Here is a 26,168-nt window from a genome sequence, read left to right on the forward strand (position 1 = left end):
GGTCCTGTGATCAGCTGCAGATTGAACTGATCCATGGCATTTTCATTGGCTGCTTTTCAGAAGTTAGATCACTAGGCCTTTCTTCCTAATCTGTCTTCATCTGGAAATGCCACTGAAACCTGTTCAGCACATGCTAACCTTCAATTATGGGTTGGTGGTGACCAAGCATGAGGTGCACTGGGTGGGAATCAAACCCAGGTCTCCTGTATGGGAAGTGAGAGTTCTACTACTGAACCAACAACGTTTCTTATATTCATAGCACCCTAAAATTCTCCTTCATAGCAGCTATCACAACTGAGATGCTCAAAAAAGTCAAACACAGCTCTAATGTTCTGTCACAAAATGATTTGGACCTACCTATCATATGAATAGGTAAAAAATGTTTTGCCCTTCAAGTAGGAGTGTATGGGAAGGAAGGAAACAGAGAAGACTTAACTATGGGGAGGAAGTGGGAGGGGAACTGCAGCATTGTGGGAAATTGCAGTCAATGTCATGAGACAAAGTACATGTGAGCTGCTGTATAGAAAGTGAATGTGCTCTGTAAACTTTCACCCAAATCACCATTAAAACATAAAAAAAGTTTTGCCCTCTAATTATTATTGTACAGATTCCAGCTAATACTAATTTAACATTCTTATTATGTCATCTATTTTCTTGCTTTTCCCATCTTACCTGCTTGTTTTCTGCCTCCTTGACAGCCTGATTAACATAATTTAAGATCTGACGACAGTGATCTGCAGCTTTCTTCACCTTTTCTTTTTCTGTTGGCCATTCTAAATATGCAGGGAAAATGCAAAATGTAAAATGGAGGAAATGAGAAAAGAGTTTTTTTCCCCCAAAAAAGTATACACACACACACACACACACACACACACCCCTGCCCTCCTCACTTATCCACTATCTCATTATTGACATTTTGCATTTATAAGAAGAGAAAAGATCTACTGACTATTTTGAGCACTGAAGACCCCGGCCACTCATATACCATCATTGCCTTCAACTTGCATGTGTGTGTGCATGCTTGCATGAAGAGGGAGGAGCTGTGCCGCCTTCCAGGGTATTTAACCCCCATCTGGAACCGAGGAGTCCCAAAGCTCTGGCTCCTCCTAGCCTGCGTTTAGCTTCTCTCCTCCAGGCTCTCCCAGTGCTGAGCTCCTCTTGCATGCGGTACCAGCTAGCAGGTGCAAGGAGGGTGCAACAGCCATGGGTGATACTCAGCAGCCACCCCCTGGCCAAGGCTGCTGTGCACTGTCCAGCCAGCACTGCCCCACTTTCTGTACTTAGTATGCCACAGAGTCCAAGCTGGGACACTAGACTGCTGAGAACACCTGACCAGTAGCCTGCAGCACAGATTCACATTCCAGTGAGCAGAGTGAGAGTGAGATGCAGATACAGAGGAGCCATGACGACCTAGCAGGGAAGGCTTGGGCCACAGAAGAGGGGAAGCTGGGGCAGGAAATCGTAACTATTTCACATAATGCTGATTTTCACATAATGACCTGGTCTTTGGAACCTGACCATGTCGATAAGTGAGATGTGTGTGTAATTTTATACCAAGTGAATACCTACAGCAAAATTTTGATGCAGATACTTTTTGGAGTAGTGAGACATATTATGACTACAATTTAAACATAAATAGTAAGCTTTTAAAGAAATCACGGTATAGAATCCAAAAAGTTATGCTTTGGTCTTGCTATGTTATACAACTCCAAAGGGCAGGTCCCATTCACATTATAAGCTATATAAATGCCTCCCCTATCCCACACCAGATTCAGTGTACAGCCTCCATGATTATGTGCAGTGGACCTGCAAAGCAGTATTTTTTAATGACAACACAATTCATAATAACCCAAAATAAATTTATTTAAATTTTAAGATTATATTTAAAGAGAAAAAAAAAAAGATTATGGCATTTGCATCACTGAAAGAAAATGAAATTCACCAAAATGTGTTAATGCTACATTGATGTTTACAATGTAAATAATGCACAATCAGAATATTCAAATTATAATCCTCCAAATAATAGTCCAACTATACAATCAAGTATAAAATTAATTTATGAGTATAAACCACTTGTGTTATAAAGTATCATAATTTTAAATTTTCCAATTATGCATTCAAATTCTCAGACACTTAAGACACAAGGGTTTGGTTGAAAGGGATATTAATGAGACCCAGGTATAAGAGCCCAAAGATCAGTTGAGAAACTCATATTTACTTCATGTTTCAAAACAGGAGGGATGGAATTATAATGTACCCTAAATCCACCTCCTCTCTGGAACCCACACTGGTCAGGCTTAATAAATTTTCGTTCCTAAGCTTTTTAATTTCAGTGAAAATGCTGTACCTGTGTATTTGGCAATATTGTCCAACAAAAGAGGGTACTTAGTAAGCCTCTGCATCTGGGTGGGAATGATATCCTTCAGCTGCAGACGACGACATAGTGGATTACTCTCAGCATCCTAAAATTATACAGTGAAATAAGTAAATTCTTATTTTTATAGTCCTAATTCTCATGAGACTATAATTACCTAGCACATAATATGTATTGACTATGTATGTTTACTTCTTCATAGTTCTGATTATTAAATTAAGATAATGAAAAGGCCAAGACATCTCCACACCATGCAATACTTTTGATTTCTCCTTTAATCACATAATGGAGGAAAGGGGCCTTTATTAGTAACCAAAGACTTTGTCTTCTGTTTAAGCAAGGGCTGAGAGAGCCCATAATCAACTCTAAGAATTGCTTTCGTGTGTAACAAAAAGTCTCATCCTCAACTATTCAGAAAATCTCCTTTCATTTTCCTCTGATTGGTATTCCTACTAAAAATTAATCAGCTAATTGCTATCTGCCTTTCTAAGGAGGCACAATGAATCACCAGTCTGGATTTGCCAGCTCATCTATACCAGGGATCTGCAAGGTTTTTTCTTAGAGTCTGAGAGTAAATACTTTAGACTAGGAAGGCCATATTGATCTCTGTCACAACTACTCAACTCTGATGTTACAGCATAAACACAGCCATAGACAGTATGTAAATGAATGGGAATGGCTATGTATAGTAGGCCAGATTCTAAGATGGCTCTCAAGATTCCTACCCTCTGGTAGTATTGGTGAAGGAGCTCTGGTTGTGTTGCAGTTAAAGCACTGGGCTAATAACCAAAGGTCAGCAGTTTGAACCCACCAGCCATTGTGTGGAAGAAAGATGAGGCAGTCTGCTTCTGTAAGATTTACAACCTTGGAAACCCTATAGGGCAGTTCTACTCTGCCCTATAGGGTCACTAGGAACAGGAATCAACTTGATGACAATGGGTTTTAGGGTAAAATGGTGGAACCCCCCTTGAATATTGGTGCAACCTGTGTATATGATGGGGTAAACACTCCCATGATGAGGCTACTCATCAGCTGATTTTAAGTTAATCAAAATGAAGACTGTTTGAGGTGGGCCTGACCTAATCAGAGCCTTTAAAAAAAAGTAAAGTATCAGAGAGATGCACCTCTCCCTGCCTGGGGGTGAGGGGAGTAAACATCCATGTTGGGAATCGTCTATGAGAACCGTATGGCAAAGAGGTGCAGATGTTCTCTAGTTGCTGAGAATGGTCCCTAGCTAACAACTCTAAGAAGACAGGATCTCTGTTACACAGCTACAAGGAAATTTGCCAACAACCCGATGACCCTGAGCTTCAGATACAAACTGTATCCCTAGCCAACACTTTGATTTCAGCCTAGTAAAACTCTAAACAATGGACCTAGCTAAACAACACCTAGACTCCCAAACCACAGAAACTGTGAGGTACTAAATTTATGTTGTTTTAAGTTGCTACATTTATGATTTGTTATGTGCCAATGGGAAACAAATACATCATGTTCCAATAGAACTTTATTTACAAAAACAAGCAATAGGCTGGATATAGCCCATAGGCTGTAGTTGGTCATCCCTTGACACATACCAATATACAGGTGGCCCCAATTTACGATGTATTCAAGTTACGATGAACTGCACTTACAACCATCTCTTTTTTTTCCCTTATGATATTTGTTTATGTATGTATGTATTAAAATATATCTGTAAGTTCATATGTAATGGTTCTAATCCCTAAGGACAAAGATTGTATTTATAAAGATATAATAAATAGTAGTAATAATAAAAACTGAAAAAAAGAGGTATTTGACTTATGTCAGAACCAACTTAACAACAGAGTTGTCAGAATGGAGGCCAATACACAGGGACTACCTGTATACTCCAATGAATATAACTTGTTATATTCTTCCCTGGGACTGATATTAGCTCATTTTAATATTCTGACAATATTCTATTAATAGAGTACATGAGTCATTTCCTGATAATATTCCCATGACAATGTGGAATTTTATGACACATATTTTAATCCTGATCTATATTCTTTATTATTTACCATTCCAATACTAACTTTATATCTTCATTAATTTAAGAAACTTATGGCTTTAAAAGAATGGTAACATGGATATAATCCTTGTAAACAACTTAGTCACAATTTCCCTATAAAAATTATAGTTTTTTCTATAATTGATAAAAACTTGCATTAGTTTTTTTTCTTACATGAATCACTCAACTCACTTGCACAAAAGTCTGGAATCGAGAATCCTTTTTCTGACGAGACTTGATCATTTCCAGGGCGAAAGGTTGGTTACTACAAAAGGTAGCAGCAGCATGTTTCAACTTCTCCTCTCCTGGTCCACTGAACTGTGCCAAGAATGTAAAGAAAACAATAGAGAATGGGATACTGAGCTTATATAATGCCAGGCAAGATGACAATTACAATCCTTTTCAACATTCAAGTAAGTATTCTCAAGCGATGAGAAACATCAATGTTTATCCATGAAAAAAGTCTGACACCTTGACATATCCAAAACTTTCCTGACCAAATCCAATGTTTTCTTGCTCTTAGGCTACCACAATATATTACCTTTCAATCTGCACACTTCTAAATTAGATAGGAAAGGTTGATGGGTAGGGAATACGAGACACAAAAATGCCTGGAGACTGAGATTAAATTTTCATTTCCTTAGATCCTGACACCAGCACAAAATTATGCTGTGACTCCTCCTGGAAGCAAATCCTTGGGATTCCAGCTTTCTCTCTTACACACTATGAACCCAAAGCAGGTCATAACTTTCTGGGTAAGAATAAAATTAAATCACTGCTGTGCAGAGGCTAGAGCTGATTTGAGGGAGAGATCCATGAGTCTATAAACCCCTTTAGCTAAGTATTATACTTTTAACTGGTATTTTTAAATCTGTGTATGCTATGATTTAAAAGTTTCTGATAAACCACCTAACAAGTGCTTCAGTCAAAATAAGTACTATAATAAAGTATATGTTGTTGTTGTTATGTGCTATCGACTCGGACTCGACTCATAGCGACCCCTCCTTGGATTTCTGAGGCAGTATCACTGCGGAAGTAGATTGCCCCATCTTCCCTTCGAGGAGTGGCTGGTGGGTTTGAACCGCCAGCCTTCTGGTTAGCAGTCATGTGCCTTAGCCACTATGCTACCAGAGCTCCCAATAAAGTATATAGAGGGAATAAATGTTTCCAACACTACCACAACACTGTAATTGCTGTATGGTTTACAAAGAGGTTTTCCAGACAACCTCTTATTTAAAGTCATAGTCCCAAAAGTTTCTACATGGAAGATATTTTGTGAAAACTCCTCTTGCAATGGGTTCATAAATAAATCAGAGTATTCTTCTCTTCAAGAAGGACACAGTCAAAGTGATATTTTAATGTTGTTGTTGTTATGTGCTGTCGAGTTGGACCCAACACACAGCAACCCCTCCTTGGGTTTCCGAGGCAGTATCACTACAGAAGTAGATTGCCCAACCTTCTTTCCAAGGAGTGGCTGGTATGTTTGAACTGCCAGTCTTCTGGTTAGCAGTCAAGAGCCTTAGGCACTATGCTACCAGAGCTCCCTGATATTTTAATAGGTTACTACAATCTTTTATTCCTATTCAACTAAAAATATGACACTCGAGATGTTTAAAGATAAAACTAGCAGCATTATTACTAGTTAATCAGAACGTCATGAAAATACTAAGGGCAGCTGTGTTTACAAAAGAAATAATGTTCCTAACCTTAAGCAGTTTTAAGTGTACCTAACGTGATCCAAAAAGGAGCTCTGGTGGCACAGTGCCTAAAGCATTTGTCTGCTAACCAGAGGCTGGCAGTTTAAACCCACCAGCCACTCCACAGAAGGAAGAAGGGGCAATCTACTTCCATAAATATTTACCCCCTTGGAAAGGGACTGACACCTGTATAACACTCTTCAAAGTTTTTTTTTTTTTTTTTTAAATAGCATGGGTAAATCTAAAGGCATACTTATGATTTTTCCTTTTAGGACTTCTGGCCAATGCTTTCTCTACATTAATTCTCTGGATCCAATAGTTAAGGAGCTCTGGTGGTGCAGTGCCTAAGGCATTTGACTGCTAACCAGAAGGTTGGTGGTTCAAACCTACTAGCAAGATGGGATAATTTACTTCTGTAAAGATTTACTGCTTCGGAAACCCAATGAGGGTCGCTATGAGTAAGAATCAACTCGATGGCAGTGAGTTTGATTTGTTTTTTTGGTATCCAATAGTCACAAGCCAGATCGGTTAATTCATTCTGTTTTTCCCCATTTTCTAAATAGGTCTATCACATTTGGTGGTGCACTGCCTAAGGCATCTGACTACTAACCAGAAGGCTATTGATTCAAACCCACCAGCCACTCCTCGGAAGGAAGACTAGGCAATCGGAAACCCAAGGAGGGGTTGCTATGAGTCAGGACTGACTTGATGGCAGTGAGTTTTTTTTTGATCATGCTGATCAAAGAATGCACTTCTTTTTGTGTGTTCTAAAAGAATTTTTTGGTCCTCTTTGCTCACAAGTTTCTCCACTTTATCATGTAGATTCATGCAGTCCAATGGGCTGTGATAAGAAGATCAACTGTACTTCTGTGTCATATTAATAATGACCATCACTTGATACTTGGTGTTAAACATCATTTATAGGAGATGTAAATTAAACTACTTAATAATCAAGACATGCTATTGTAAACTCATATGACTTACAACCTTTTAGTCAAGTTTGACATGGAAACTGATGATACATTATGTCGCATTACAAAATGAAATGATGATCTTATAAAATTTTCAGTTTTTGGTTTCAAGTTCAGCAGTGTACTGTCAAGCCAGCAGAACTAGTTATAATATTTACTGCTATACTGAGATGAAGAAGCAAAATGAAAAATGATAGCCACATAATCAAAGAACAGCCATAGATTAACTTGAACCCTTCAAAGAAGTTTAATCTTAACAACAATAATGCCAAAGTGGGTCTGGGGTTAGAAAAGGATTTGAAAAATTTAATAACTGCAACGTGAGACTGGATTATGATTTTTTGCTTCTGTTCTATGAGTCAAATGGCTAAAGAGAGATCTGCTAACCAGATAAGCAGATTTTATGCCGTCATCTCACCACCAATGACAGGGCTAAGATGATTGTTTTAGTGAACTTTCTAGTCTTTTCATAATCGCAGAATTAACAAAGTTTTATGGCATTTCCTCAAGTGGTCTATATGTTGAAGTAAATTTCTGTGGGCACATCTAAACAGTACAGTTCAACTTGTTGGAAGACTTCAAGGTCTACACTTCACAAAGCAATTCAAAGTTTTAACTATAGTACTTTCTCAAAAGGTCTCAAATCTAACACACTCTCCCCACCAACACTTTCTGTATGTTCTAGTTTAGATCTCCTTGTTATGTTCCAATAACAACCCAGTACTTCCCGTTTTTGTAACACTCATCATACTAAAAATAACTAATGACTGTTTTCCCATTGGTTTTAAACTCCAGGAGCCACGTCTGCTTTGATCATATAGCACAGTGCTTGGCACAAACATATATACTGCTGAGTATATACTGACAGGGTCAGACAGAAAGATAAGCAGAATTTGACAAACTGCTGCTGTATCCTCTGGACCCTTTCCTTATACTGTAAGTCATTATTGTTAGGTGTCATTGAGTCAGTTCTGACTCATAATGACTCTATGTACAACAGAATGAAACACTGCCCAGTGCTGTGCCATCCTCATGATTATTGCTAAGTCTGAGCCCATTGTTGCAGGCATGGTGTCAATCTACTCTGTTGAAGGCCTTCCTCTTTTTTGCTGACCCTCTACTTTACCGAGCATGATGTCCTTCTCCAGGGACTGGTGCCTCCTGATAAAATGTCCAAAGTACTTGAGACTAAGGCTCTCCATCCTTGCTTGTAAAGAGCATTCTTGGCTATACTTCTTCCAGGACAGATTTGTTCATTCTTCTGACAGTCCAGGGTATATTCAATATTCCTCATCAACACCATAATTCAAAAGCATCAATTCTTCCATCTCCCTTATTTGGTGTCCAGCTTTCATATGCATATGAGGTGATTGAAAATACCATGGGCTTGGGTCAGGCATTTGCTAGTGACATCTTTGCTTTTTAACACTTTAAAGATGTCTTTTGCAGCAGATTGCTCAATATAATATCTCATTTGCCATTGTAAATAAGATTTAAGTAATTTTCACTTTCCAACTACTGGTAATGACAGTTCCGGAGCTATCCAATTATCTAATATCATCCATTAAGAATGTTGGATTTGAAAAATAGAAGATGACTACTAAAAACCTCTGGTAGCATAGTACCTAAGGTACTTGACTACTAATCAGAAGGCTGGCGGTTCAAACCAGCAACTCCTCGGAAGGAAGATGGGGCAACCTACTTCTGCAGTGATACTGCCTCACAAACCCAAGGGGGGTCGCTATGAGTCAGGTCCGACTCGATGGCACATAACAACAACAACAACTAAAAATCTACATCTGTTAAATTATTTCTGTCGTCCGTGTTATTCTATACTCTTTAAAACACAGAAGACTAGTATCTTTAATTTGATGAGAAAAAAGTTGAATATATGCTCTAAACGCTTTACATTAAGAAAGTCTGACATTTACAGAGCTTAACATTAGCTTTGCAGAATGGATGAGTTTGCATATTTGGAAAGGTTAGTTTCTTAACCTTGATTCTAATCATCAATTGTCTATAAGAGTGTATTTTAAAACTGGAAAATTTCCATACCCAGCTCAGCAAATCTTCCCCAATCTGATCAGTAACAGAAGTCTCATTCCTCTTTCGAACAGCCTTCATTTGCTCATTTAACCCAACTAAGGAAAAAGAAAAAGGGAAAAATTAAGTATGCATTTATTTTAAGCTGAATTACTTACTAAGAAGGTAAATTTTCAAAGAAAGTACTCTCAGAGCAGTATAGCTGCTTCCAACACTCTTAAACCTAGACACAATACTTAATACATCTAGGGATCTCTGAGCTCAATCTGAAAAACACATGCCAAAGAATGAAACATTTTTGGAAACTATTACTTATATTGAGTGCAATTACATCAAATATGCATTTAACATCAAAACTCCATCTACAACCATGCTCAAAAGAATTGAAATGTAAATAATGCACATGATTTTGCCTACTATTCCTCTCAAACTGTGTATGTCCACAAGCAATGCCTTCTGGTGAAACCTAAGATCACCCACAAAGATGTAAAGCCATCAATTTCGTGTGCAGGAAGTGGGAGGTGATAGTACTTTTGATGAAAAGAAGGACTGAAAAGTTAATTAAATGTCATAAAGAAAAAATGACTTACAAAGACAGGAACTGATACAACTGTCCACAAAAGTCCAAGATGACCATAACCAGGAAAAGCCAGCAAGGTAAAATTTCTGTATTCTTACTCAAGTGTTCCAAGCAACAAAACAATAAACTAGTTTCTGAAAATTATCCACCATAGGATTATATATTATTTATAAAACACATTTATACATGCATTTTTATAGGGGATATGTCTTTTAAAATACATATATACTGTAATTGACAGGATATTTAAGAAAATGTTCAAGGGTCATTTTGACTATTCATATTTTTTACTCCATGTACTGACTTTAGACCCTAAGCTCTATGTATGTACTAAAGGCTGTTTGTGGGCAAAAAAGATACAGTCAAAGATCCAATTATTTCTTTATGTTATAAGCTCACATATAATTTCAGGAGCACTGCTGGCTGGCTGTTACTGCTGTCGAGTTGGTCCCAACTCATAGCGACCCCTCCTTGGGTTTCTGAGGCGGTATCATTACAGAAGTAGATTGGCCAACCTTCCTTCCGAGGAGTGGCTGGTGGGTTTGAACCGCCAGCCTTCTGGTTAGCAGTCTAACACCTTAGGCACTACAACACCAGAGTTCCCTCAGGAGCACTAGCATGGCTATAGTTACAAAGTTATACTGTTATGGTACCTTTATACTCACAATCTCTTCTCTATGGAAATTAATGTTAGAGACAAAGATCAGAGTCAATTTCTCTTACTATGAAGTTGAAGAATGTCTTCCAAATTTGAAAAAATTTTCCGTAGTTCTGAAGGTGACAGAATTCCTTCCCTAGACACTCGTTGATAAAACACTTGATCAAGAACTTTCAGTGTTCGAACATGAGCTCTTTCAGTGTAGAACAATTCTGAGCAGAAAAAAAAGGAGATAAGAAATATTATCTTCCTTAGAATAATTCCATGGGATCGACCATAGGCTTCATCTGGAAGTAAATAGCAAATAAGTTCACAATAAATTAATCAGTTTAAAAATAATGTTACCTTCTTGAGTCTATGAAACTCTCCTCATACTGACTCTGAGAGTTGAATACACCCACTTCTCACTTATCAACACGATTAGGTTCCAAAAAGCCAGGTCATAATGTAAAAATCAGCATTATGTGAAAATGGAGGATGACCACATCAGATCACAAAATGGAGGATGACTACATCATTATATAGGAGCTCTGGTAGCATAGTACCTAAGGCACTTGACTGCTAACCAGAAGCTGGTGGTTCAAACCCACCAGCCACTCCTCAGAAGGAAGGTTGGGCAATCTACTTCCATAGTGATCCCACCTTGGAAACCCAAGGAGGGGTCGCTATGAGTCATGGCTGACTCGAAGGCACATAACAACAACAACAACATCATTACATAAATGCCAAATTACATTGTGACATAACTGACATATTTTATCATTACATAACTGCCAAACCACTGAGAATTATGGCCCAGCCATGTTGGCACATAATCTTAACCATCACACCTACATTACTCTCACCTTGCACCTTAGCATTCATTACTGACAGATGTCATTAATGTGTAAATTAGATGTCATAAATGTGAAATGTCAGATAACATAGTTGATAAGTGAGCAGTACGTGTAATGATAAATGAAAACTGTGATTCAAAACATTTTGTATTTAAAAGTTACCACTATACCCCAAAACTAATCCTCTTTTCTGACACAACTACAAAATTAGAAAATTGTATACACAAATGTTATATAGCATTTACATCAAGTTCTTTTCATAAATAATAGTATTTTTGGTTATCTTATCTGCCTATAAACCCTCAATTTTGGAGCCAAGCTTGTAATTTCACTATTTGTCAATGCTATTAGAGATGGGAAGGATATTCATTCAAGTCACATCCTATACTTAGACAACAGAGGGTATAGCATCCATGTCACGTATCTGTCACATGTATGCTAAAGTGAAATGAAGAACACTGCACTAGGATAAAGGATGACTAGGAGCATAATTTTCTCCTTATTACTTATCAGCTGTATGATCTTGATTAACTCAAATAACTACCCTGAGCCATACCTTCCTCATTTATAATTTATGAATAAAAATAACAACTTGAAACTAAAAGCATGTAATTTCTACTCATCTTAAAAAGCTAGCAGAAACACTGAAGCAAACTCCAGAGCTGAAGAATTTGCTTTCCCCCTTACAAAATTCAATATAAAGGAACCAAAAACAAAACAAAAATAAAAACCGATTAAACTCACCATTAATCACTTCCTGTCTTTTGATCTCAGAAGGTTTTAGTCCCAATAACACTTCTCGACTAACAAGCTGCTGCCAGTTGGGTAGATCTGTCTCTAAGTCATTTTCAAATTGTTCATCCTCACTTTGACTTTCTCCAAAAGCCATGCTATCAAATCTAATGAAAAGAAGATGATGAATCCCATTTGAAAACATCAGGTAGACAATGGACAAGAACACAAGTCTTTACAGTACAGTAAATTAGTCAGATTTCTGAAGTATGGCTGAGCACCAAAGTCAAACTAAACCCACTGCCATAGAGTTGATTCTGATTCATAGTCACCCTCACTGGGTTTCCAAGGCAGTAAATCTTCATGGAAGTAGATTGCCCCATCTTCCTACCACAGAGTGGCTGGTGAGTTTGAGTCACCAACCTTCTCATTAGCAGTCAAAATGCCTTAGGCACTGCGTCACCAGAGCTCCTTATGGCTAAGCACAGCATCAATGCATCACTGCCATTGAGTTGGATCCGACTCACAGAGACCCATCCTTAGGTTTCTGAGGCAGCATTACTACAGAAGTAGATTGCCCAACCTTCCTTACGAGGAGCCTGGAAAATCATCATCTCCTACAAAATAGCTTACTTTTATTATATACACCTCAGTATATATCTTTTGAATGGCTTGTGCTTATTAGGGAGCTTTGGTGGCATAGTGCCTAAGACATTTGACTTGCTAACCAGAAAGTTGGTGGTTCAAACCCACCAGCCACTCCTCAGAAGGAAGACTGAGCAATCTACTTCTGTAGAGATATACCGTCTCAGAAACCCAAGGAGGGGTCACTATGAGTTGAAGCAACTTGACAACAGTGAGTATGTGCTTATTAAGAAGTTTCTTTTATACTGTCTAATAGAGACAGGGTTTCTTTCCCTTTAAAACTGGGACCTTATGGGAAAAGATACATTTCTTAAAATATGCATTTATTGAAAGCTACTTAAAAATTACTTACTTTCGAAAGGTCTTCGGTGTCCCATGTTCAATTACCCTAAAACAAAGGAGAGTAAAGAGTCAACATGAAAACAAAATGGTGGTCAAGGAATTTATGCCAAAGATACTGAAAACTGAATTAAAGTACAGTGGCTTGGTAATCAGTTCTTCTTGATATTACAATAATTTCATAAAATATAAAGAAATTTTCATTATCTATCTAGTATTTTAGGAGCTCTGGTGGCATAATGCCTAAGGCACTTGACTGCTAACCATAAGGCTGGCAGTTCAAACTTACCAGCCACTCCTTGGAAGGAAGGTTGGGCAATCTACTTCCATAGGGATACTGCCTCAGAAACCCAAGGAGGGGTCACTATGAGTCAGATCCAACTCAATAGCAGTGGGTTTGGTTTGATTTTTGGTTTATCTAATATTTACTGCCAAAAAGTTCTAATTCTTTCACAAATAATTACACAAAGTAAAAAATACTACAAAGTATACAAGTAATATGCAATTGCAAAAAACTTTAAGCCATGTTCTAAACCTCCCCAAAGGTAGCACTACAGTACCTTTCTATTTCACTTTCCTCCTCCTGCACTTGGTCTAATGGAGGAGGTGGGAAATCAAAGATGGTATTGGGAGTACGAGGTGCACCATCTATGGAGTCTCCAGATGTTGGTGTTTCTCCAACTTGCTTTGATCCTGAAAAGTCAGACATGCCAACAGTATTAATTCTTAATAATGTCACTGATTACAGAAAAAAATTAGCCCACAAAAGAGTGTCAACTGAATCCATAGCCACAATCTTCTAGAAACATTGTAGGTTACTAAAAACAAATATATAATATTCTATATATAATATATTCAATAATATTTCAATATATAATATTCTAAAATATGCTAAAAAATAAAAGTGAAATCATTTTTAAGGAGCTTTTTAAAAACCAATAGTTTTGAACTAAATAAGTTTAAATAGGCAACAACTCAAATAGTTCAGAAGACTTTATGACAAGAAGCAACATTCTCCTACCCTATCCTTTTTTATTTTCAGTGCCAACCCTCTCTTGTCATTTCAAATTTTAGTTCTTTTGGTATTCCAACTCCACATGAAAAAACTCAAACTTCTTTTTCTTATTAACTATCTTTTAGATACTATTTTTTCTTTTCCCCTGACAATTTTGCTCATTTATACTTCCTGCCCACCACTCATTTGTCAGTTTGTGGTACTGTGGTGGCTTGCACATTGCTGTGATGCTGGAAGTTATGTAACTGGTATTTCAAATACCAGCAGGGTCATCAGAACTTCCAAACTAAGACAGACTGGGAAGAAGAAAGAGGTGGTCTTCTGAAAAAATTGCCCACTGAAAACCTTACGAATAGCAGTGAAATACTGTGTGATATATGCTAGAATATGAGCCCCTCAGGTTGGAAGGCAATCAAAACACTATTGGGGAAGAGCTTTCTCCTCAGCAGTGGTGACCTTAATGACATGAATGGAGTAAAGCCTTCTGGACCTTCATCTGCTGAAGAAAATAAGAAGAAATAGCTGTAAATATCCATTAATAATTGGAACATGAAATGTATGAGTATGAATCTAGCAAAATCAGAAGTTATCAAAATGAAATGGAATGCATAAAGATCAATATCCTAGGCATTAGCGAGCTGAAATGAACTGGTATTGGCCATTCTGAATTGGATAATCATATGGTCTACATGCTGGGAATGTGAAATTAAAAAGGAATAGGGTCACATTCATCATCAAAAAGAACATTTCAAGATTGACCATGAAGAAAAATGATAGGATAATATCCATATGCCTACAAGAAGACCAGTTAATATTACTATTACTCAAAGTTACCAATCACTAATACCAAAGATGAAGATATTGAAGATTTTACCAACCTCTGCAGTTGAAAATTGACCAAACATGCAATCAAGATGCATGGATAATTACTGTCAACTGGAATAAAAAAGTTAGAACCAAAGAAGCACCAAAAGTTGGAAAATATGTTGTTGGTGACAAAATAAGGGCAGAGACTGCAAGATAGAATTCTGAAAGACCAACAAATTATTCATTGCAAATACTTTTTGTCAGCAACATAAATGGCATCTATACATGTGGACCTCACTGGATGGAATACACAAGAATCAAATTGACTAAATTTGTTAAAGAGATGATAGAGAAGCTCAATTTCAGTCAAAAAATGGCCAAGGGCTGAATACGGAACAGACCATCAATTGCTCATATGCAAGTTTAAGCTGAAGCTGAAGAAAATTAAAACAAGTTCACAAGAGCCAAAATATAGCCTTGAATATATCCCACCTGAATTTAGAGACTGCCTGAAGAACAGATTTGATGCATTGAACACCAATGACCAAAGATCAGAGAAGTTGTAGGACATCATCAAGAACATCACACATGAAGAAAGTAAAAAGGTCATTAAAAAGACAGGAAAGGAAGAAGGAGACCAATATGGATATCAGAAGAGACTCTCAAACTTACTCTTAAAAAAAGAATAGCCAAAGTGAGTGGAAGAAATGATGAAGTAAAAGAACTGAATAGAAGATTTCAAAGGGCAACTTTAGAAGACAAAGTAAAGCATTATCGTGAACTGTGCAAAGAACTGGAATTAGAACATCAAAAGGAAGATAATGATCAGCATTTCTTGAGCTGAAAGAACTAAAGAAAAAATTCAAGCCTCGAGTTGCAACACAGAAGGATTCCATGGGCAAAATATTGAACAATGCAGGAAGTATCAAAAGAACATGGAAGGAATACACAGAGTCATTGTACCAAAAGGAAATGGTCAATATCAACCATTTCAAGAGGCAGCCCAGGATCAAGAACCAATGCTACTGAAGGAAGACGTCTAACCTGCACTGAAAGAAATGATGAAAAACAAGGCTCCAGGAACAGATGGAATACTCACTGAGATGTTTCAACAGATGGATACAGCGCTAGCAGCGCTCACTCATTTATGCCACGAAATTTGGAAAACAGCTACCAGGCCAACTGATTGGAAGAGATCTCTATTGTGCCCATTCTATAGGTGATCTAACAGAATGTAATTATCAAACAAAATCATTAATATCACAAGCAAATAAAATTTTGCTAAAGATAATTAAAAAATGATTGGTTGCAGGAGTACACGGACAGGGAACTGTCAGAAATTCAAGCAGATTCAGAAGAGGACATGGAATAAGGGATTATCATTGCTGATGTCAAATGGATCTTGGCTAAAAGCAAATCATACCAGAAAGATGTTTACCTGTGTTTTATTGACTATGCAAAGGCAGTTGACTATGTAGATCATAACAAATTATGGGTAACATTGAGAAGAATGGGAATTCCAGAACACTTCACTGTGCTCATGAACAACCTGTACTCAGACCAAGAGGCTGTTGTTCAAACAGAACAAGGGGATACTGCATGGTTTAAAATCAGGAAAGGTGTGCACCAGGGTTGTATCCTTTCACCCTACTTACACAATCTGTATGCTGAGCAAATAGTCTGAGAAGCTGGACTATATGAAGAAGATCGTGGCATCAAGACTGAAGGAAGACTCATTAACAACCTGCAATATGCAGATGACACAACCTTGTCTGCTAAAAGCAAAGATAACTTGAAGCACTTACTGATGAAGATCAAAGAATACAGGCTTTGGTATGGATTACATCTCAACATAAAACAAAAATCCTCACAACTGGACCAATAAGCAACATCACTATAAATGGAGAAAAGATTGAAATTGTCAAGGGTTTATTTTACTTAGATCCACAATCAACACCCATGGAAACAGCAATCAAGAAATCAAATCATGTATTGCATTGGGCAAATAAGCTGCAGAAGACTCCTTTAAAATGTTAAAGAGCAAAACTGTCATTCTGAAGACTAAGGTACAGCCATTGTCTTTTCAATAGCCTCATATGCATGTGAAAGCTGGACAGTGAATAAGAAAGACCAAAGAAGAATTGATGCATTTGAATTGTTGTGTTGGTGAAAAATACGGAAAATACCATGGACTACCAGAAGGAACAAATCTGTCTTGGAGGAAGTATAGCCAGAATGCTCCTTAGAAATAAAGATGACTAGACTTTATCTCTCATATTTGGTCATACTCTCAAGGTGGGACCTGTCGCTGGAAAAGAATATCATGCTTGGTATAGTAAAGGGTCAACAAAAAAGGAAGACCCTCAACAAGATGGATTAACACAGTGGCTGCAACAATAGGCTTAAGCATAGTGAGGATTGTGAGGATGGTGCAGGACTGGGCAATGTCTCATTTTGTTATACGTAAGGTTGCTGTGAGTCAGAGCTGACTCGCTGGCAATAACAACAGCAACATATTTCTTGCCTTCACTTACCCCCATTTTGTTCCAGTACTGAATAATCATATTATAATAAGTATTATTATTAACTGTGTTATTAGTTATTGTTGTTGTTGTTATGTGCCAGTTATTACCTAAGTTAAAATGATATATACCAACTTCTCACTTATCAACACAGTTGTCTGAAAGACCAGGTTGTTATGTGAAAATCTATGGTATTCGAAAATGGAGGACAGCCACATCAGATCAAAAAATGGAGCATGACTACATCATTCCATAACTGTCAAGTCACACTGTTATATAACTGTGAAACCACTGAGACTCATGTCCCACCTTGGCATTCAGTACTGCCAGACATATATCATGAATGCACACATAGCTGGACAGTAGAATTTTTACTATTGTAAATGTGAAATGTCATAGAATGAGATATATGGTAAGTGAGGACTTGGTATAATCATATCTACATTTTTGCTCCACCAAGGAGTTATTATCTTAATTCTTTATACCATTAGGTATTTAGTGTCCATATCCTCCCCTTTGATTGAATTTCCTTCCTTCTACCTCCCACTTTTCTCAACTACATTTTTACTTTAATCAATTAGAGGATTTTTGTAGCCACAACTGGGAGCTCTGGTGGCACAGTGTCTAAGGCATTTGACTGCTATCCAGAAAGCTGGCAGTTCAAACCCACCAGACACTGCTCAGAAGTAAGAGTTGGCAATCTACTTCCATAGAGATATTGCCTGGGAAACCCAAGGAGGGGTTGTTACAAGTCAGAATCGACTTGAAGGCAGCAAGTTTTTGAGAGTGTAGCCACAACTAAATATTCTGTGCTCTTCCTATAGGATGACTCTGAGAGTATGAAAATCAATGAAGAATGCTTACACTATATGACAATATACGCACTGTCATATATATTACACATATTATTCCTATCAGGATATGAGATATGCAGTTAGGATTGTATTTTATTTTCCAGAGGTGCAGTGATACAATCCCTGGGCCTCTTGAAACGGAATGTTTATGATACTAAAGTCTTAGACTTCCTTAGTTGCTTTAAGATCATTTACTTCGCATCACTTTTAAATCATGACTTATTTTCCTGAACAGCTTTTTATATTCCCCAATATTTCTAAATGTCTTTCTTTTACTGCTGCCAAAATAATCTCATTCATTAGGTTTTCATTTATTTTTCATCAGCTACATCATACTATTAACTGCTTAAAATCCTCCTTTTTCATAATAGCTTCCCTATACACTGGAACACCAATCTGGAGCAGAAGCAGCATTTGACAAAACACCATCATCCTAAAACTTCCTTTCACTGCTTTTCTGGATCCTGTGAAATTTTCATTCTTAATTTTTCTCTCGTTTTGGTGGAATGTGTATCCTCAAATAATTTCCAAGGAAAGGGTACATTTTGTTTAAACTTTGAATCCTTGCTTCTCTAAAAATGTCCTTGTTCTTTCTTCATATTTGATGGATAGTTTGGATGGATATAAAGGAACACTGGTAGCACAAGGGCTAAGTGCTCAGCTGCTGACCAAAAGGTTGGAGGTTTGAACACACTGGCTACTCTAGAGAGAGTAATATGTGGCCGTCTGCTTCTCTAAGATTTATAGCCTTGGAAATCCTATGGGCTTCTACCCTGTCCTACAGGATCACTGTGAGGTGGACTTAATTCTACAGCAACAGATCTGATTTTTTTTTTGGGGGGGGCGGTACTGGATAGATATAGAATTCTAAGTTCAAAACTAGTTTCATACAGAAAGTTGCAGGCAGTGTGCCTTTGCAACACAGCGTAACGATGAGAAGAATGACGTAGCATTTCTTTCTCTTAGAAGTTTTTACAATTTCTTCTATATCCCTGTATGACAGTTGGAGTTGTGTGTCAACTTGGCTAGACCATGATTCTGAGCGATTTAAGCAGTTGTAATGTGAGTTATTCCCATAATGAGATCGGATGTGTATGTTTTGAGCAGCCAATACATTAAAAGGGAGTTTCCCTAGGAGTGTGGCCTATTTCCAATATATTTATGGACATCCTGGGAAAAATAAAACACTCTTCTGTGGACTGGGATTCTGTTGTGCTGCCTACAACTGTCTGTGAGTGAACAATCCACCATTCAGCCTGGAGATCTTGGATTTGTCATTCGTTGGAGTCAACAGCTGGTAATATTGCCTGTCAACCTCAAGCTCATCAGCCCCTATAGCTGCATAAGTCAAGAAAAGCCTCCAGCTTGATGTCTGATCCAAGAACTTGGGACTTGCCAGCTTCTATAAGTGTGTGAGCCATTTTCCTAACATAATTTTTTTTCTCTCTCTCTATAAGCTTTACTGGTTTTGCTTCTCTAGAGAACACAGCCTAACACATTTGGTACTGAGAGTGATTCTAGAGAGACAAAATCATAAGGATGGGCTTCCTAAATTGGTTCTTGCCAATTCTGTTTCAGTTCTCCAATCTGATTAATCGTAAAGGCACTGGTGACTCTGCCTCCATTAGTAAAGAGGCCCTGCTAATCTGTGGCAAGAGATGGTAGCATTAATATGCAAAATAGCACCACCAATAGATCAAGTACTTTTGAGAAGTGAGGCTTTGGGTGATTGCATATTTGATACTTTTCTACAATTCTGTCAGCATGAGGAGTATAAAGAAGCTGGTTGGTTGGTCCTACTTGCACTAGACAAAGTGGTGAAAGAGTGAATGAGTTCAGGGCTGCTGAGTCACAGCTCAAGCAGCACTTTAAAGACCTCAATGTTTCCAGTTATGCTCTGAAAGAAAGCCTTATTTCTTCTAGTAACAGAGCTGATATTCTCGAAAACCAAACCCAGAGTCTTATCATAAGGGGGGCTGAAATACAGTGCCAACTGAATTGCCAACCCAGAATCTGTCTGTCTGAAGTTAAAGGCACTGACTGGGAAAATATGGTACCCTTAAACCTGGAATGGGGACATATGGACAGACAGTCAGGAAGATGAGGAAATGGAGCTTGTAAATTCTGCTGAATCCCTTCCATCTGAAGGGATTACTATAAAACAATCATCCCTTCTACCTCCATTTGATGTGATTAACCTAACTGTTCCTGCTGGATCATTGCCTAAGGTAGAAGCCATGGAAGACATTGCTGAATGTTCTCAGGAACTGCCCCAACCACCCATTGTTGCTGTTAGGCCTATAACTAAACTTAAGTCCAAGCGACCAAAAGATGAAATACAAAGTGTGACTGAGGAGGTGCTACACCTGAAAAGACCTACTTGATTTTGCTAAAATGTACAGACAGACAGAAACCTGGAGAATATGTATGGGAATGGCTACTGAGGGTGTGGGATAATGGTGCAAGGAATGTAACACTGGATCAGTCTGAGTTTATTGATTTAGGCCCACTAAGTACAGATTCTTCATTCAGTGTTTCAGCTTGAAATGTGAGGAAAGGATCTAACTGTTTATTTGGTTGGCTTACTGAAGAATGGATTATTTGGTGGCCTACGTTAAGTCACGCTGAAGTACCAGACCCGCCTTGGTATAATGTAGAAGGTATCCAAAGGCTTAGGGATATTGGGATGTTAGAATGCATTTATCAAATTAGACTCCTAGAGCCAGAAATGGAGAGTTCAGAGGACACGCCTTTCACACCAGTCCACTGAGGAACAAATTTGTGAAGGGAGCCCCAGCATCCTTGAAGACTGCTGTGATTGCTATTTTATGTAAGCCAGATTTGACAGTGGGAACTGCCCTACTTGAACTAAGACACTTAACTACAATGGGGCTGGCTGGACCCCATGGTACTAGGGGACAAGTGGCAGCAGTTAATCAACAAAGACAAAGTGGGCATGGTTACCATAATGGACAGCAGAGTCAAAATAGTAATCAGGATACTCTGACTCGTGTGGAACTATGGCAGTGGCTACTTAGGCATGGTGCTCCTAGGAGTGAAATACATGGCAAACCTACTAAATATTTACTTGATCTGTATAGACAGAAGAATTCTAGGTCACATGAACAGCAATCTAAATTGAATCACCAGAATACAGAGTCACGGCCTCTCAATTTCCAGACTTGAGTCTGGGACTCCCTTTGCAAATTTGTTCCTCACTGTACTGGTGAAAGGTGTGTCCTCTGGACTCTCCATTTCTGGCTCTGGGGATCTAATCTGATAAATCCATTCTAACAGGCCAATATCCCTAAGTCTTTGGATACCTTCTACATTATACCAAGGCAGGTCTGGTACCTCAACTTGACTTAAGGTAGGCCACTGAATAATGTCAATCTTTCTCCCAGCCTTCCCCAAAGGGATCTGAGGCCTTTTACAAGAGTGACTGTTCATTGGGGAAAAGGAAATAATCAGACTTTTCAGGGATTACCGGATATTGGCTCTGAACTGACACTAATTCCAGAAGACCCAAAGCATCACTGTAGCCCACCAGTCAGAGTGGGGGCATAAGGAGGTCAAGTTATTGATAGAGTCTTAGCTCAGGTGCGTTTCACAGTGGGTCCAGTGGGTCCCCGAACCCATCCTGTAGTGATTTCCCCAGTTCTAGATGCATAATTGGAATAGATATACTGAGCAATTGGCAGAATTCCCACATTGGGTTCCTGACATGTGGAGTAAGGGCCATTATGGTAGGAAAAGCCAAGTGGAAGCCATTAGAACTGCTTCTACGTACAAAAATAGTAATAGTAAACCAAAAGCAATACCACATTCCTGGAGGGGTTGCAGAGATTTGCAAGGATGCAGGGGTGGTGATTCCTACCACATCCCTATTTAATTCACCTATTTGGCCTGTGCAAAAACAGATGGATCGTGGAGAATGACAGTAGATTATCATAAACTTAATCAGGTGGTGACTCCAATTCTGTTCCTGGTTTCATTACTTGAGCAAATTAGTACATCTCCTAGTACTTGGTGTATAGCTATTGATCTGACCAATGCTTTTTTCTCAATACCAATTTCAAAGGACCATCAGAAGCAGTTTGCCTTCAGCTGGCAAAGCCAACAATATACTTTCACAGTGCTTCCTCAGGGGTCTATCAACTCCCCAGCACTAAGTCATAATTTAGTCCATAAGGATCCTGATAGCCTTTCCCTTTCACAAGACATCACACTGGTCCATTATATTGATGACATTATGCTAATTGGACCTAGTAATGAAAAAGTATCAATGACTCTAGACGTTATTGTTGAGACATTTGTGTGCTAGAGGGTGGGAAATTAACCTGACAAAAATTCAGGCACTTTCCACCTCAGTGAAATTTCTAGGGGTCCAATGGTATGGGGCATGTCGAGATATTCCTACTAAAGTGAAGGATAAGTTATTTTATCTGGCTTCCCCCACAACTAAAAAGGAGGCACAATGTCTGGTAGGCCTCTTTGGATTTTAGAGGCAACATATCCCTCATTTGGGTGTGTTGCTTCAGCCTATTTATCAAGTGACTCAGAAAGCTGCTAGTTTTGAGTGGGGCCCAGAACAACAGAAGGCTCCACAGCAGGTTCAGGCTGCCGTGCAATCTGCCCTGCCACTTGGGCCATATGATCCAGCTGATCCAATGGGGCTTGAAGTGTCTGTAGCAGACAGAGATGCTGTTTGGAGTCTTTGGCGGGTCCCTATTGGTGAATTGCAACACAGAGTCTTGGGATTTTGAAGCAAAGCCCTGCCATCCTCTGCAGATAACTACGCTCCTTTTGAAGAATAGCCTTTAGCTTGGGCTTTAGTAGAGACAGAACATGGGCCACCAAGTCACCATGAGGCCTGGGCTGGCCATCATGAACTGGGTGCTGTTTGATCCACAGAGTCATAAAGTTGGACATGCACAGCAGCATTCCATCATCAAATGAAAGTGGTATATAAGAGATTGGGCTCCAGCAGGACCTGAAGGCACAAATAAGTTGCATGAGGAAGTGGCCCAAATGCCTATGGTCTCCACTCCAGTCACATTACTTTCTTTTTCTCAGTCTGTACCTATGGCCTTATAGGACGTTCCTTATGATCAGTTGACTGAAGAAGAAAAAACTCGTGCCTAGTTTACAGATGGTTCTGCAGGATATGCAGATACCACTCAAAAGTGGACAGCAGCGGCACTGCAGCCCCTTTCTGGGACTTCCCTGAAGGATAGTGGTAAAGGGAAATCCTCCCAATGGGCAGAACTTCGAGCTGTGGATCTGGCTGTTCACCATGCATGGAACAAGAAATGGCCAGATGTGCGATTGTATATGGATTCACGGGCTGTGGCAAATGGCTTGGACAGGTGGTCTGGGACTTGGAAGGAGCATGATTGGAAAACTGGTGACAAGGATATATGGAGAAGAGGTATGTGGATAGATCTCTCTAAATGGGCCAAAGGAGTAAAGATATTTCTCATGTGAATGCCCACCAAAAAGTGACCTTGACAGAGGAGGACTTTAACAATCAGGTGGATGGGATGACATATTCTGTGGAAAGCACTCATCCTTTTTCTCTAGCTACTCCTGTCACTGCTCAATGGGCTCGTGAACAAAGTGGCCATGGTGGCAGGGATGGAGGTTATGCATGGGCTCAGCAACATGGATTTCCACTTACCAAGGCTGATTTGGCTACCGCCAATGCTGAGTGCCTAATCTGCCAGCAGCAGAGACCAACACTGAGTCCATGATATGGAACCATTCCTCGAAGTGATCAGCCATCAACTTGGTGATAAGATGATTACATTGGACCACTTCCATCATGGAAAGGACAGCATTTTGTTCTTACTGGAATAGATACTTAATTCTGGATATGGATCTGCCTTCCCTGCATGTGATGCTTCTGCCAAAACTACCATCTGTGGACTTACAGAATGCTTTATCCACTGTCATGGTATCCCACACAGCATTGCTTTGGATCAAGGGATTCACTTCACAGCAAATGAAGTGCGGCAATGGGCCTATGCTCATGGAATTACTGGTCTCACCATGTTCCCCATCATCCTGAAGCAGCTGGCTTGATAGAACGATGGAATGGCCCACTGAAAACACAATTATGGCACCAACTAGGTAGCAATACCTTGAAGAGTTGGGGCAATGTTCTCCAGGAGACTGTATATGCTCTAAACTAGCACCCAATATATAGTGCTGTTTCTCCAACAGCCAGGATTCACAGGTCCAGGAACCAAGGGGTGGAAATGGGAGTGGTACCACTCACTATCACCCCTAGTGACCCAGTCAAAAAATTTTTGCTTCCTGTCTCTGCTACCCTATGCTCTGCGGGTCTGGAGATCTTAGTCCCAAAAGGAAGAACACTCCCACCTGGAGACACAATACTGACTGCAGTGAACTGGAAGTTAAGAATGCCACCTGGCCATTTTGGTTTCTTCATGCCTTTGGATCAACAGACAAAGAAGGGCATTACTGTACTATCTGGTGTGACAGATCCTGATTACCAAGGGTGAATTGGATTGACATTGCATAATGGAGGTAAATAAGAGTATGTCTGGGATACAGGAGATTCTTTAGGACGTCTCTTAGGACTACCGTGCCCTGTGATTAAAGTCAATGGAAAATTACAGCAACCCAATTCTGATATGACTACTAATGGCCCAGACCCCTCAGGAATGAAGGTTTGAGTCACTCCACCGGGCAAAGAACCACGATCAGCTGAGGTGCTTGCTGAGGGCAAGGGAAATATGGAATGGGTAGTGGAAGACGGTATTTCTGGATATCAGCTATGACCATGTGACGAGTTGCAGAAATGAGGACTGTGATTGTTATATTTCTTCACTGTACATGTGCATGAAATATTTTTGTTTCCTTCTGTTATGAACCATGAAATGTAAATAGGGCTAATGCATTTTGGTTGTATGCATGTTAGCGCATCATGTTAGGCAAACATATGACTTAATAATTGTTCTTATTTAGAGATTATATATGGTTATATTGGCTCCCACCTTGGTCCCCTTAAACAAATTATGGGTTCTAGTTTCCCTTTTCATTCTTTCATCTACCTAACCATTCTTGTTTACTTCCTATCTCACAAATATTTATTGAAATTCTACTTGCTAGTAATATTTTCCCTTCCTCTACTTCCTTTCACTTTGTAGGTTTTGTTTATTTCTTTAGCTACTATGATTTCATTTCAAGGAGCCATGAAAGTTTTGAGGTATCAGTCAATATACTCAATCCATCAGCTTCAGAATTCTGTAGCAGACAAAATCGCCAGACTTTTCCCCAAATATCACTCCCAACATCTTTCTCTTAAACAGCAACCTGTCCATCCCCATCTCTAATCTCAGAAGAAGGAAGTTACCTCTCCTGCTATAGCCCTTTCAAACGGACACTGGTGTTTGTGTACTTCAGGATGGTGATGAAATGGATATGTTTCTTGTTCTTCTATATGGGTTTTAGACTATTATCTTGCTGCCTCTTCTTATAAAATACCTTGCTGCATAAGTTTCCACCCTCTGGATATCATCACATGTCCTCCCTTCTAACTGCAATCATCTAGAAACACTGAACTTGCTGGTACAGTTCTCCTCTCCATGCGGACAGTACATTAGGTAACCACCAAACCCATGTGTATTAAGCTATTCAAACCCCTAGCTCCTTGGTTCCTTGACTTCTTCATTTCCAGGAACCTCCTCTATACCACCTCAGTGACCCATTCCCACAGCCTTACCCTTTATCTTATTATCAACAGAATCTGAGCCACTTCTAGAATCACTAATATAAAGAGGCAGGTTCTTCCTCAATCAGAAACACTTATTTTCCCAGATCACTTGCATAAGAAATCCATTATAACAAGTATGAAGAAAGATGGTAAGATTTCTCTATTAAGCTCCTTTCCCAATTATCTACAACTACTTTTTATCACTCTTCACTGTTCAAACCCCTTGTTGTTGTTGTTATGTGCTGTCGAGTCAGACCCGACTCATAGCGACCCCTCCTTGGGTTTCCGAGGCAGTATCACTATGGAAGTAGATTGCCCAACC

General features: G+C 39.0%; 1 protein-coding gene across 1 annotated transcript in view; it reads right to left on the reverse strand.

The window, feature by feature from the left end:
* ARHGEF12 (Rho guanine nucleotide exchange factor 12) overlaps positions 1 to 26,168 on the reverse strand; it is a 135,596-nt gene that overhangs the window by 66,875 nt on the left and 42,553 nt on the right. Inside the window, exons 18-25 of the mRNA XM_007955910.1 lie at positions 13,468 to 13,600; positions 12,921 to 12,956; positions 11,936 to 12,090; positions 10,421 to 10,567; positions 9,130 to 9,215; positions 4,599 to 4,724; positions 2,348 to 2,462; positions 673 to 773 (exon numbers count right to left, since the gene is read on the reverse strand). Of these exons, the coding sequence (XP_007954101.1) occupies positions 673 to 773; positions 2,348 to 2,462; positions 4,599 to 4,724; positions 9,130 to 9,215; positions 10,421 to 10,567; positions 11,936 to 12,090; positions 12,921 to 12,956; positions 13,468 to 13,600 (899 nt within the window). The remainder of the gene's footprint in view (positions 1 to 672; positions 774 to 2,347; positions 2,463 to 4,598; positions 4,725 to 9,129; positions 9,216 to 10,420; positions 10,568 to 11,935; positions 12,091 to 12,920; positions 12,957 to 13,467; positions 13,601 to 26,168) is intronic.

This window comes from Orycteropus afer, unplaced genomic scaffold (assembly GCF_000298275.1).
Source record: "Orycteropus afer afer isolate SDZICR_OR568_19922 unplaced genomic scaffold, OryAfe1.0 scaffold00545, whole genome shotgun sequence".
In the NCBI taxonomy this organism is placed as follows: domain Eukaryota; kingdom Metazoa; phylum Chordata; class Mammalia; order Tubulidentata; family Orycteropodidae; genus Orycteropus; species Orycteropus afer.